At 42.7% G+C, this 12,465-nt stretch overlaps 1 protein-coding gene across 1 annotated transcript; it reads right to left on the bottom strand.

The window, feature by feature from the left end:
* Positions 1 to 180: 180 nt before the first annotated feature.
* LOC139622212 (mucin-17-like) lies at positions 181 to 11,957 on the bottom strand. Its single transcript, XM_071479444.1, has 14 exons — positions 11,928 to 11,957; positions 11,527 to 11,581; positions 10,311 to 11,027; positions 10,076 to 10,191; positions 9,233 to 9,297; positions 9,031 to 9,076; positions 8,886 to 8,941; positions 6,154 to 6,275; positions 5,839 to 5,898; positions 5,063 to 5,234; positions 3,170 to 3,331; positions 2,581 to 2,675; positions 1,224 to 1,438; positions 181 to 1,117 (listed from the first exon to the last, which is right to left on the bottom strand). The coding sequence occupies exons 1-14, from the start codon at positions 11,955 to 11,957 to the stop codon at positions 1,073 to 1,075; spliced, it is 1,956 nt and encodes a 651-aa protein (XP_071335545.1). The 3' UTR covers positions 181 to 1,072.
* Between the last annotated feature and the right edge of the window lie 508 nt (positions 11,958 to 12,465).

Below are 12,465 nucleotides of genomic sequence, written 5' to 3'. Positions count from 1 at the left end.
ATACTAGTCCTGAAACCTCTCTACAGAGAGAAACTGTGACTCTGACCCAGGGAGCACAGATGACAAACAGCCCTTTGGTTGATTCTGATGCATTTAATGCTCTGATTATTAATGTTCACTGTCCCTGTTAAGTAAACCAGTAAATAAATAAAGTTAGTTTGAATGAGACAGAGAATTCTGTTTTTGACAGCAGGAGCCTTTTATTTAGATAAAGTGCATCCAAATCATGAAGGCCACAACAACTGTTGTAGTGCAATCAGAAGTTTCAGACATGAAGGAGCTCATTTGCCCTGTAAACATTTCTGCTGTCCAACGAAACCTGTTCTTTGTGTAGCTGGGAGTTCAGATGGCTCAGGAGGTAGAGCGGGTCATGCACTGATCCTTCATATGACCCGCAAACTGCCCCAGTGTATCATCGGTGTGTGAGTGTGTGTGTTAGGAAAGTGCTGTATGCAGAGGAAAAGTGCTGAATGAACAAGTGAATGTGGGTTATAATGTAAGGCTGTTTAAGTGGCCAATGAGACTGGAAATGTGCCATATAAATACAATTCATTACCATTTAGTTAGTGAACTGATGTCAGACCTTCTCTGCTCTCTCAGTCATTCACAGACTGATGTGGTGTGTACAGTTTTTAATGTGTGTTTTTGATGTGACTTCATCATCAGCTGTCAAACACATATTGACTTATTCTCTCTGAACCAGGGAGCAGCTGGAGAAACACCCTGAGAACTGAAAAGGTACAAGTGGAGTCAGTTAAATGTGAGTAACATCTATGTCCAGTGACAACACCACCACTAACTACAGCCTCATAACTGAGCACAGAGAGGACTGAGCATTAGAAGCTTTATAAAGGCACTGTTCATGACAGGGCTGTTCAATAGAATCATAAATATTAAATACAATAATAAAGCAGCACTTTGGCTGAAGAAATCAATAAATAAATCAAGTAATAATACAAAGATCTACAGATCAGCTGGTATGAATAGTGCAGGAGGCAGCAAGAAGACATGAAAGCAGGTCATCAGCAATTTGACAACATAATTGAGGTCCAATTAGTTTTCAGTGCACTGCTCAGGCATCCCAGGATGTCCTGATCTGAGGCCTGCAGATCCTTATCTGTGAGAGAAAGAAAAAAAGACAGAATTATTGAGACGGCCAAACCTTCATGTACTCAAACACCACTAAACACTGATCTGCTGTGTTTCTGCAGAGATGCACTGACCGGCCGGCTAGATGAGAAGTCTCCGTGGGGTAAGGTCGGACTGCCATTAGAAGATGGAGTATGGTTTCTGTTTCCTGTTTGTGAAGGAGGGTACGTGCTGGCTGAGGGGCTGGACTGTCTGTTGTCAGTATCCACAGATGGTTGAGTCAGCTGGTAGACAGGTACAGGTTGTCTGGCTGATTCTTCATGTGTGAATGAAGGGTTTCTGTACTCTCCTAAAAATACAACAGTTAGTGGTTCTGACAGATTTACACACCCCACCAGAATAAATTTCATTTTATGTTTGTAATGTCAAGAAAGGATGAACACACTGATCTATACTGTCCCACTGATGTACAGAACACAAACTGAGGAACCATTGACGGTAAGTCCCCAGCAGTTATTACTGCATATCACTGCATTATTACTGCATTATTACATGAGTATTCAGTTGTTATTACTACATTATTATTACATTATTACTTCCTTATTACATGTGTGCCCAGTAATTACTCCTACATTATTACTACATTATTACATGTGTACTCAGTAGTTATTACTACATTACTGCATTATACCCACATTAATATATGAAACTCAGTAGTTACTACTACATTATCAGATGTGTACTCTGTAGTTATAACTACTTTATTACTACATTACATGAGTACATGAGTAATCACATGAGTTGTGCCCATACACGATCTTCAAGATGAGCACATTTATCTGTAGCTGCTCCAGCATTCAGTTCCAGCGTTCAACTTCCTGTTCTAGTTTTATTGGTCAGCAGTAATTAAAGTGTGTTGCTCTCTAACTTTGCTAGCTTGTTTGCTAGTTTGTTAGCACGTTTAGAGCATTTTCTCCTTGATCTCAGGGCTGAACGAACGAAAGTCTGGCAATGGCAACTGGTATTGACTATTTCTCAGGGTTTTGAGCAGCCTCTGCTCCATCTGTGCTTCATCTTAAGGCCACACTACAGCCTTGCTAAGGAGCCTTACCTTTACTTTACTTATACTTAACCTTTAGTTTACCTTTATTTTACCTTTACTTTACCCTTACTTTACCATTACTTTATTTTATTTTTACTTTACCTTTGCTTTACCTTTCTTTATGTTTACTTTGCCTTTACCTTTACTTTACGTTACCTGTACTTTACCTTTACTTTATTTTACCTTTATTGGGCATGATATATATACATGTTGAGTTAATTTGCAAAAGCTGCAGATTAACAGATGGGAAATGACTTGAAATTTCTTTCACTTGACAGAACTAACTTCAAGTGCACACTACACACACCCCCACTATAAGATCATCCATGAATTCACCACCCACTGCAGTAATTAACTGAGTGTGTGTCTAAGGTCCATTATAATCTTACCAGCATTATAAGTGTCAGTTGAGCTGTTGGATCTGGACCATTCAAAGTCCTCATTCAGCCACTGGTCCACCAGTTTGTCTTTATTGTCTCTTCTCCTGCAGACAAAAAGGAAACTTTTCATCCATTCAGAAAATGTATTCCTCTTCACCACCATGACACTAATGACATCACAGTTTATGTGACATCATTATTTATGGTGTTCATTTGTGTTCATTTTTTCTTCACACCAATTAACATTTAGAGAGGCCATGTTTGAAGATTTCTGGAGAACTGCTTATCCGTCCTCAGCGATATAACCACTGACCACTTTTCTAACTGTTTCCCCTGAAAGAGACTTTTTATTGACACATTATAACCACTTAATAGGAGGAGTTGATTATTTCCATACACTACAAATAAAGCCTGACTGACTTGTTTATGTCCCTAATTTCTCAATTTGACCATATTCTGAAATCTAAAGAACCAGGTCTGACTGGATCTGAAGAACTAATGGCTGGAAAAATTGATCAACAGCTTTCAGTTCTCTCCTACTGTGTTTAGTGACATCACATTTTATACTAACAGTCAACAATGTCAGTGGACAGCTTACTGTGTTTGCTTGTGTTTGTTCATCAGCATGTATGTAGTCAAGGCGACCACAGTCACCAACAGACACGCAAGGGTCACACTTAACCCTGCGTAGAAAGGAGTCCTCTGTATAGGGAATCTACAATCGTTGCCCAGGTACCAAGTGGAATCCACATTTTGACACCTGGACCATGAGAGGAAGAAAGACGTTAAGCAAAGGTGAACAGCTACATTGAACCAGTCCAATGAGGCAAAGTCAAAAACAAAATATTAAAAATAACACAAGATATTTTGTCTATCTATTATTCTATCAGTTTATTACTATTTTACCACTTTAATTTATTTTGTAAAGTTTATGCCATTTTGTTAAATTTCATCATTCGCCTCCTTAAGTACGTATCAAGCCATTTTCTAGTGAGCAAGTACTTAAAGGCAGAAACACTGAAAAGGGCAAATCTGTCTGTCTGTCAAAATGTGTCTTTTTTATACTACCACTGGGGTTTGGCAAAGTCTGAAATGATCAAATTGATGGATTATAAATTATTCCAAAAATACACCTCAGTAGTCAGGGACTGAAGGGTGAAGAGCTGAATACTGAATGGACTCATCTCACTATGTTCTCAATCACCCATAGAAACATCAAATTCAGCTTAAAATAAGTACCTCCTTAAAATAAGAAGACCAATGTCATGGTTACAATAATAACAACATGGTTAAGGTTGCAATATGGTCAGAAATAAAAGAAACAACATAAAATACTGGTCTCAGTCAGGAATCGAACACTGGTCTCCTGTGTCCAAAAGTCCAGTATTTTGTTGGCCCATCCAACCAGCCACCCAATCTCCTCTTAAGGTGGACTTTTATACTCTCTGTACTGCCTTTGTCTCCTTTGTTTCCCATTTTTAAAAACAGGGACCAGAGGGTGTGCTCCAATTATCGGGGCATCAACTGGTCTCTAAGAGAGGGGTGTGGAGGTATTGCAGGAGTATGAGTATTGAGACCATTGTTAAGAGCCATCCACTCCCTGTATAACCAAAGTGACAGCTGTGTCCGTATGCTGGGCACAAAGTCAAACAAGTTTCCAGTGAGTGTTGGACTCTGCCAAGGTTTTCCCGTGTCTCTGATCCTGTTTGTGAGATTCATTGACAGGATCTCAAGGTGCACCTGAGGCAGGGAGCGTGTCCAGTTTGGGAACCTCAAAATTGTATCTCAGCTCTTCAGTTGGCTTCATCAGATGTGACCTCCAGTGCGCTCTGGGGTGGTAATGCAAATGTTTTACTGGACCTTGCGAGCTGAACCAGAAGGCAAAGCTCTCGATTTACCAGTCAATCTTCATTCCCACCCTCACTTATGGTCGTGAGCTCTGGAGGGATTACATATTCAGTTTGGCCTTGGAATGGCATGGGATTCCCCAGGAAGAGCTGTGAAATGTTGCTGGAGAGAGCATTGTCTGGAATACTGTGATTAGCCATGTCCTGACCCCAGATAAGCAAAATGGATGGATGGATGGATGGATAGATGATGCAACGTTACCAGACTTCTTCCTTTGCTTCTGTCATAATCACGACAACCACTAAATGTTACCTTACAATGAAATGCAACTATAGGTCGTTGTAAGCTTCTGCACAGTTTTTTTACAGGATATAAGTGGTCTGTCGACATGTACAGTTTATAAGAAAGACCAGTGCGATTTCCGTAAAATATAATTAGGAGACAGATTTGAGTATTGAAATATCTTAAATATCTAAATATGTTGAGGACTTGTGGCAATACTCTTAAAAAATACAGCATCGTAAAAACCACAAAACCAAAGCAGACAGAGCTTTTGTCAATGTGTGAGTGCAATGTTGGAAGCAGTACACAAAAGAGTTCATCAGTTTTTAAAAGCATCAAAGTGACAACACAGTCAGCTTACTCGCAATGAGGTCCTATGTCTCTGAACACTCTGCAGAATCCCTTATTGTAGCAAGTTTTCGGATCTGAATGGAGACTGCTGCATACAGTCACACAGCTGGTCACTCCGTCAACAACCTTAATTTCATAGTAGCCGATAACACCTGGATCTTCCACTGCACTTGGACACACATCTGGAGAGAGAAACAATTTCAATGTGAATTCACACTTGACCACATCTCTTACTTGATGCTTGAAACACAACATGATACAATATTCGGAGAACCTGGCAATGTTAGCAGACTGACGTGTATAAATTGGTCATTGAGTGGATATTTATTTGGATCTACTGAGGATCTTTGGTAACATTTGTTCAGTTGTGACCTGAATGTCTCTGATGATCTTGGCTCTCATCAGCCTTCTTTCAAGCAGTAGCTCATAGAGGTTATCAACAAGACAGCTGTAATAAAGCCACTGTCTGCTCCCTACACAGCTCAGCAAAGAGGTTTACAGGCTGAAATATAAGGGTGTGGGCCTGTCATCTGTCTTTACTTCTGTTCTTGAACCGAACTGATCAAAAATCTGTTCAGTCAGTTCACTGAACTCTAAAGGAATGTAATGAATTACTGAAGATGTAACAAAACTAACTGGAGCATGTGTGAAATTGCTCGGAATTTGTAGAATGTAGTGTATCAGCCAAAACCCCAAATTCATCTCAGATCACTGTTGTAGGTTTGAAACACACTGAAATGCTAAAATATCAACATCAACCATCACCTACAGTGAAGTCATACTTACATCCGATTTCCACCGCGGTTTTATCCACTGTGGGTTCAGCTGTGGCATTGTAAGGACAATCTGAAGGTTCAAAAGACAAAATGAGTTCGTAGTATGTGTGTATACCACAACATGTTATATGTTGTCAGCAGAAAAATGTCCAACATTGTTTGATCAGAGGAAAAAGGAAAATGGTTTCAGGCAGAGCTGAAACATAAACTGTAACAAACTTAATGTTTGTCTCTGATAAAACTTGTTCTGTGAATGAATTTGGTTCTATGGCTCGTTAGCAGTGATTCAATATGTGATGATGTAGGTAATGATTTTCTGTCTTACCGCCTGTGCAATTAAACAGGTGATCAGCAGCCTCCTTAACAGCTTTGAAGTCCTTGTCATACAGTTGATTAGAGCTGGCGTTGTTTGGAATCTCCAAGATCACATCATGTGTGACACTGACACTGAGGCAGAGAATTTCAACACAGGTTCATTCATTATTCTGAACGTCAACATATGTTGCTGATTATTATAATACATCTCCTCTTATTTCTATCATTAATATTGGGACTAAATGCTCCTGTTTCATCAGCCTAAATACAAACGTGAAGAGCTATACTCAAATTTAGGCAAATCAGTCCAGACACTGCTGGAAGACTCAAATTATAAATCAGACTTTAAAGGATAATTACTCTCATTTTCCACCCTTTCCTACTTTTTCTTCTCATGTCAGTGGTTTCAAATAAATCTCCACTTGCATTTCAAAGAAATCATACATGTTTAAGTACATATATTTACAACAGTGCATGTGACAACACATGAGCATTATGCAGAAAATGATAACTACAGAAACACACCTTAAGTCATACACCACAAAACAAACAGAATTACAACACAAGTGAAGTTTCTGGGAGACATTAAAAAACTGATGAGTCTCAAGGGATGCCTATGAGGCGAGGTGAGATGACAGTGTAGTCAGAAATGGAGATTAACATATCAGTAGACTACCCTTCAGTGGTGTTGCTAGCCTGACCCTAACTGCCTTGTGTACAGGCTAGTGGTGGTGGTGTAATGGTGTGGGGGATATTTTCTTGACACACTTTGGGGAAGGCACACTGATGTTCCTGACGCTGCGCACAATTTAGGACCAGTGAGGACGAAATGAAGGAAATGTTGAAGCCGCTGATATAAAGCCCTCAGCTCCAAAATGAGGCAAGCTGGGCTCTTTTGGAGGAGCAAAGAAGAGCCCATAGGAGGAGGAGGAGGAGGAGGAGGAGGAGGAGGAACTCAACCTACATAGGAGCCAGCTTCAAGGCGCATGCCAAACAGCCACCAGCCCTGTAGTCTGTGCCAGTGATGTTATCCCTAAAGTGGGACCCACCAACAGTCCAAAGGTGTACCACGCCCTTGAGACTATTGCAATAAGAGAAAAATGGCCTAAAGCCCAGTTGATCGATATCCTAGCCCCATTCCTGTTAGGGGAGTAACAGAAAGCTGCTCAAGACCTGGAGCCAACAGTAGCCGAAAACTATGATGTTCTGAAGCAGGAAATATAGAATGGTATAGGTTTTACCAAGTTTGGGATGACTCAGCAGTTCCATAATCCCTCCAGAATGTCAAGCAAATTTTGTCTACCACCCCAAAAACCTACCCAAGGTAACACAACCAGGCATATTAATATACAGGGACGCTATCAGGCATACATGACAACTGAGGGCCATGCATGACTGGTTGTACCCTATATCAAAGAGACAGGTGAAATCTTTCATGGGTCTTGCGAACTACTAAACTATACCTAACTTTACTGATCTTGTCACCCCCTTGACAGACCTCACAAGAAAGAGAAATCCCTGAATGGTGAAATGGACACAAACTGCAAAGAAGGCCTTTACCATCCTGAAGATTCTGGTAGTTCCAGACTTCAACAAGGAGTTTGTTGTTCAGGCAGATACCTCAGAGGTAGGTCTTGGAGCCATACTCTCTTTAGATAAAGAAGGGTGAGGAGCACCCCATCCTCTACTGTGGTAGAAAATTCTTGCCCCAGGAGAAAAGATGCTCAACACTGGAGACATGGTGTCATGAAAGGTAGTGTCATAGAGGGGGGGATATATTCCCACCCAGTGTCGGCAGCAAGGATTACAACCCATTATGGGTTCCAGCAAAAGACTACAAAAGCCATAGTCATTAGTCACAGTGGGTCTAGCATACTCAATCACTGTTATGTAACAATTAGTGAAGCTTGCAGTTCATTCCACTAGGAAAGTCTGACCATGGCATGCTGCTCCTCATTCCAAAATACAGACAGAAACCTAAGTCCATCAAGTCAACATTTGACTTTACCGAAGCTCTTGAAGGCTGTTTTGAATGCACTGATTGATACTGAAAGGTCATGTGTCACGTTAAATCTGAATCTATGCATCCCCATCAAAACCCCACAGCAATAATAAACCCTCCTCCAGCTGATACTCTCTAGTAGATGCTTACAGGTCCCTGCCCTCCAAAGTCCCCCATCTTAACATCAGTTTCTCTCCTCTGCAGTAACATCTTTGAACACTTCTGTCAAATCTGTGCCTGCACTGAAATCTCCTGTGTTAAATTTGTAATTACTGTGTGTGAATTTTGTTAGCTGTGTATGTCATTGTTCTAATTGTTCTATATGTGATGTTACTGCTGAATGGAGCTGACCTGTACCAAGAGCAATTTCCACGACCTCAGTCATGTAGTCATTAAATGATTCTGATTCTCAGTCTTAAACAATTTTCACCAAAATACCAACAACTGGTTTGTGCTGTCTCATTTGAGCAAACCTCCCCTTGTTTGCAGCTCTGCTCCCACCTGTTCACTGTGGGCTTGGCACCAACATACCACACAGATGGGCAAAGTGAATTTCAAGGTCAGGTAATTACTTAGCTTACTTAGAGCTGCTCATGCTCATCCATGATAAAGCCTGTAGTCTATATCAGAGGCTGCCATCATGCAAAGTTTCCAAGTGCATCACATACACTAAAATGTCAAATGACTTGATTTGGACATGATCAGTGTAAGATCCTTCAACGTGTCTGTGCTCCAATCACCTGTCTGCTCTTGGTGTGACACTGTAGGTAGCCATGACTTCAGGTGATGATCTCATCTGAAATAAAGATTGTACAATTAATGCCCAGTGTTAATAACTGATCTCTGATTAAACCTCCTGCATTGAAGGTGTTTGAATTTCTTTACCTCTTCCACAGGGTTATCTGGTAATCTGTCCAAAGAGCCTCCACGGCTAAGAAAAACAAACAATAAAGAAAATAATCATTTGCCAATTTTTAGCACTGTTGTATTAAACTGAAACATTTTGTGCAAATAGGATTATGTACTTATCTCTATTGGGGTGGCCCCTGTGTTTATAATGTAGAGCAGAATACAGTAAGTGCATTACCTGACTTTAATTACGAGCACCTCTTTAAAGTGTGCTATGTTTTGTTCCTGGTAATAGTTCTCCATCTGAAATAGTGACAACATGACACAATATGTTATTTTCAACAATCATTTACCATTTTGCTTTTTGAAAGGAGTTCCTCCCTGGCTAAAGTATGCATATCTGTTATCATGGTCACTTACCACAATCCTAAAACCAAAACCATTTGGTTGATAATATTATTACTAAAAATCATAATTGTTGCAGTGGCCACAGATTCGAGTCCGACCATGGCTCTTTGCGGCAGGTCATCCTCTCTTTCTCCCCCTGACTTTCATGTCGCCATAAGAGTAAATGACTTCAAGACAGTGAAGAACCCACTTAGGACGCACATGCATATATGTATCATAATACATGTACCATCATACATCCACGTGGACTTGTTGTTCAATGCTTTTAACCTCAAAAGTCATAAATCAGTGAACAACTGCGTCCCACCAAGTTCATAATTTTTTACTGTCCCCTGGAAACATTTGCATTGTGTTGTGAGTATTTGCCATGGGTTTGTCTCTTTAATTATGTCATGTATGGTTGTGTATTTGGTTGTCTTGTGAGTATTTCCATCACGTTTTTTGAAGTTGCAGTGCATTGAGCTTTCAGGGCCACCCTAAATATGACTGCTTGTTCAGCTTCATGTGTTCAAGAAATAGTTGCAGATTTGCCTCTCTTGCTTTTCCTCCAGTCACCACATGGCAAGCTGTGTAAAATGCCCAATGTTTGGTAGATTACTGGTAATGGAATGACTGACTGGATGTATCCAGTATAGTTTGCTGTCGTACAACATGTCTCATCCATTTAATTTACCTCTCGGGTGAAGTTTCCAACAAACTCTATGTATTCAGGTGATGTTTCGTCTTCATATTGCTCAATAAATTCCTGATCGATTACCACGTTAACCACAACTGATCTGTTCAGTGTATCTGCAATGAGAGTGAAAAATATAGAACACCATAAATTAACATTGAGGACAATAACAGATGTGCTGGGTGAATTGGAATGTAAATTTAAAATGACATAGGTTTAGTAACATTAACATTACCTGGCACATAAGATTCAACAAACTGGCAAAAAGTTCCACTGAATCCAAAAACACATATGCAGACAGTTCCATTTAAGGTTCCACCATTCAGGCAAATAATCGGCTCTGCTGTTGTGGGTGGTCTGGTGGTGATTTGAACTGTTGGTGTAGCAGGTGGTGTGTGTGGGAATGTGGTTGGCTCATCAGTTGGTGGATTGGTTGATATTGGTGTAATGCTTGATGTTGTGGTGGAGGGATCTGTTGAAGGTGAAGATGGTGCTCCAGTTGGTTGAGTAGATGGTGAATCTATAGTAGCGGTGTCAGTTGAAGATGTGGTCTCTGTGGGCTGTGAAGTTAGTGCACCTGTCGGACAACTTGTCCCAGCAGGCTCAGAGGTTACTTTGTCAGTTGTACTTGTTGCCTCGGTTCCCTGTGTGGTCTCTGCGGGCAGTGATGTTGGTGAACCTGTCGGACCGCTGGTGCCAGCAGGCTCAGAGGTTACATTGTCAGTTGGATTGCTTGACTCGGTTCCCTGTGTGGTCTCTGCGGGCGGTGATGTTGGTGAACCTGTTGGACCGCTTGTCCCAGCAGGCTCAGAGGTTACTTTGTCAGTCGGAGTGGTTGCCTCGGTTCCCTGTGTGGTCTCTGTGGGCTGTGATGTTGGTGAACCTGTTGGACCGCTGGAGCCAGCAGGCTGAGAGGTTACTTTGTCAGTTGGTTTGGTTGCCTCGGTTCCCTGTGTGGTCTCTGCGGACTGTGATGTTGGTGAACCTGTCGGACCGCTTGTCCCAGCAGGCTCAGAGGTTACTTTGTCAGTTGGATTGCTTGACTCGGTTCCCTGTGTGGTCTCTGCGGGCGGTGATGTTGGTGAACCTGTTGGACCGCTGGTGCCAGCAGGCTCAGAGGTTACTTTGTCAGTTGTACCTGTTGCCTCGGTTCCCTGTGTGGTCTCCGCGGGTGATAATGTTGGTGAACCTGTCGGACCGCTAGTCCCAGCAGGCTCAGAGGTTACTATATCAGTTGGATTGGTTGCCTCGGTTCCCTGTGTGCTCTCTGCGGGCTGTGATGTTGGTGAACCTGTCGGACCGCTTGTCCCAGCAGTCTCAGAGGTTACTTTGTCAGTTGGTTTGGTTGCCTCGGTTCCCTGTGTGGTCTCTGCGGACTGTGATGTTGGTGAACCTGTCGGACCGCTGGTCCCAGAAGGCTCAGAGGTTACTTTGTCAGTTGTACTTGTTGCCTCGGTTCCCTGTGTGGTCTCCGCGGGCGATGATGTTGGTGAACCTGTCGGACCGCTGGTCCCAGCAGGCTCAGAGGTTACAATATCAGTTGGATTGGTTGCCTCGGTTCCCTGTGTGGTCTCTGCGGGCTGTGATGTTGGTGAACCTGTCGGACCGCTTGTCCCAGCAGGCTCAGAGGTTACTTTGTCAGTTGGTTTGGTTGCCTCGGTTCCCTGTGTGGTCTCTGCGGGCTGTGATGTTGGTGAACCTGTTGGACCGCTGGTGCCAGCAGGCTTAGAGGTTACTTTGTCAGTTGGATTGCTTGACTCGGTTCCCTGTGTGGTCTCTGCGGGCGGTGATGTTGGTGAACCTGTTGGACCGCTGGTGCCAGCAGGCTCAGAGGTTACTTTGTCAGTTGTACCTGTTGCCTCGGTTCCCTGTGTGGTTTCATCGGGCTGCGATGTTGGTGAACCTGACGGACCGCTGGTGCCAGCAGGCTCAGAGGTTACTTTGTCAGTTGGATTGGTTGCCTCGGTTCCCTGTGTGGTCTTTGCAGGCTGTGATGTTGGTGAACCTGTCGGACCACTGGTGCTAGCAGGCTCAGAGGTTACTATGTCAGTTGGATTGGTTGCCTCGGTTCCCTGTGTGGTTTCGCTGGGCTGTGATGTTGGTGAACCTGTCGGACCGCTGGTGCCAGCAGGGTCAGAGGTTACTTTGTCAGTTGGATTGGTTGCCTCGGTTCCCTGTGTGGTCTTTGCGGGCGGTGATGTTGGTGAACCTGTCGGACCGCTGGTGCCAGCAGGCTCAGAGGTTACTTTGTCAGTTGGATTGGTTGCCTCGGTTCCCCCAGTGGTTTCGCTGGGCTGTGATGTTGGTGAACCTGTCGGACCGCTGGTGCCAGCAGGCTCAGAGGTTACTTTGTCAGTTGGATTGGTTGCCTCGGTTCCCTGTGTGGTCTC

The sequence above is a fragment of the Trachinotus anak genome, unplaced genomic scaffold (assembly GCF_046630095.1).
Source record: "Trachinotus anak isolate AG129_WGS33_773 ecotype Australia unplaced genomic scaffold, CSIRO_AGI_Tana_v1 ptg000005l, whole genome shotgun sequence".
In the NCBI taxonomy this organism is placed as follows: Eukaryota; Metazoa; Chordata; class Actinopteri; order Carangiformes; family Carangidae; genus Trachinotus; species Trachinotus anak.
Note: the sequence above shows the minus strand (reverse complement) of the source record. Positions and strands in the feature narration are given on the sequence as shown.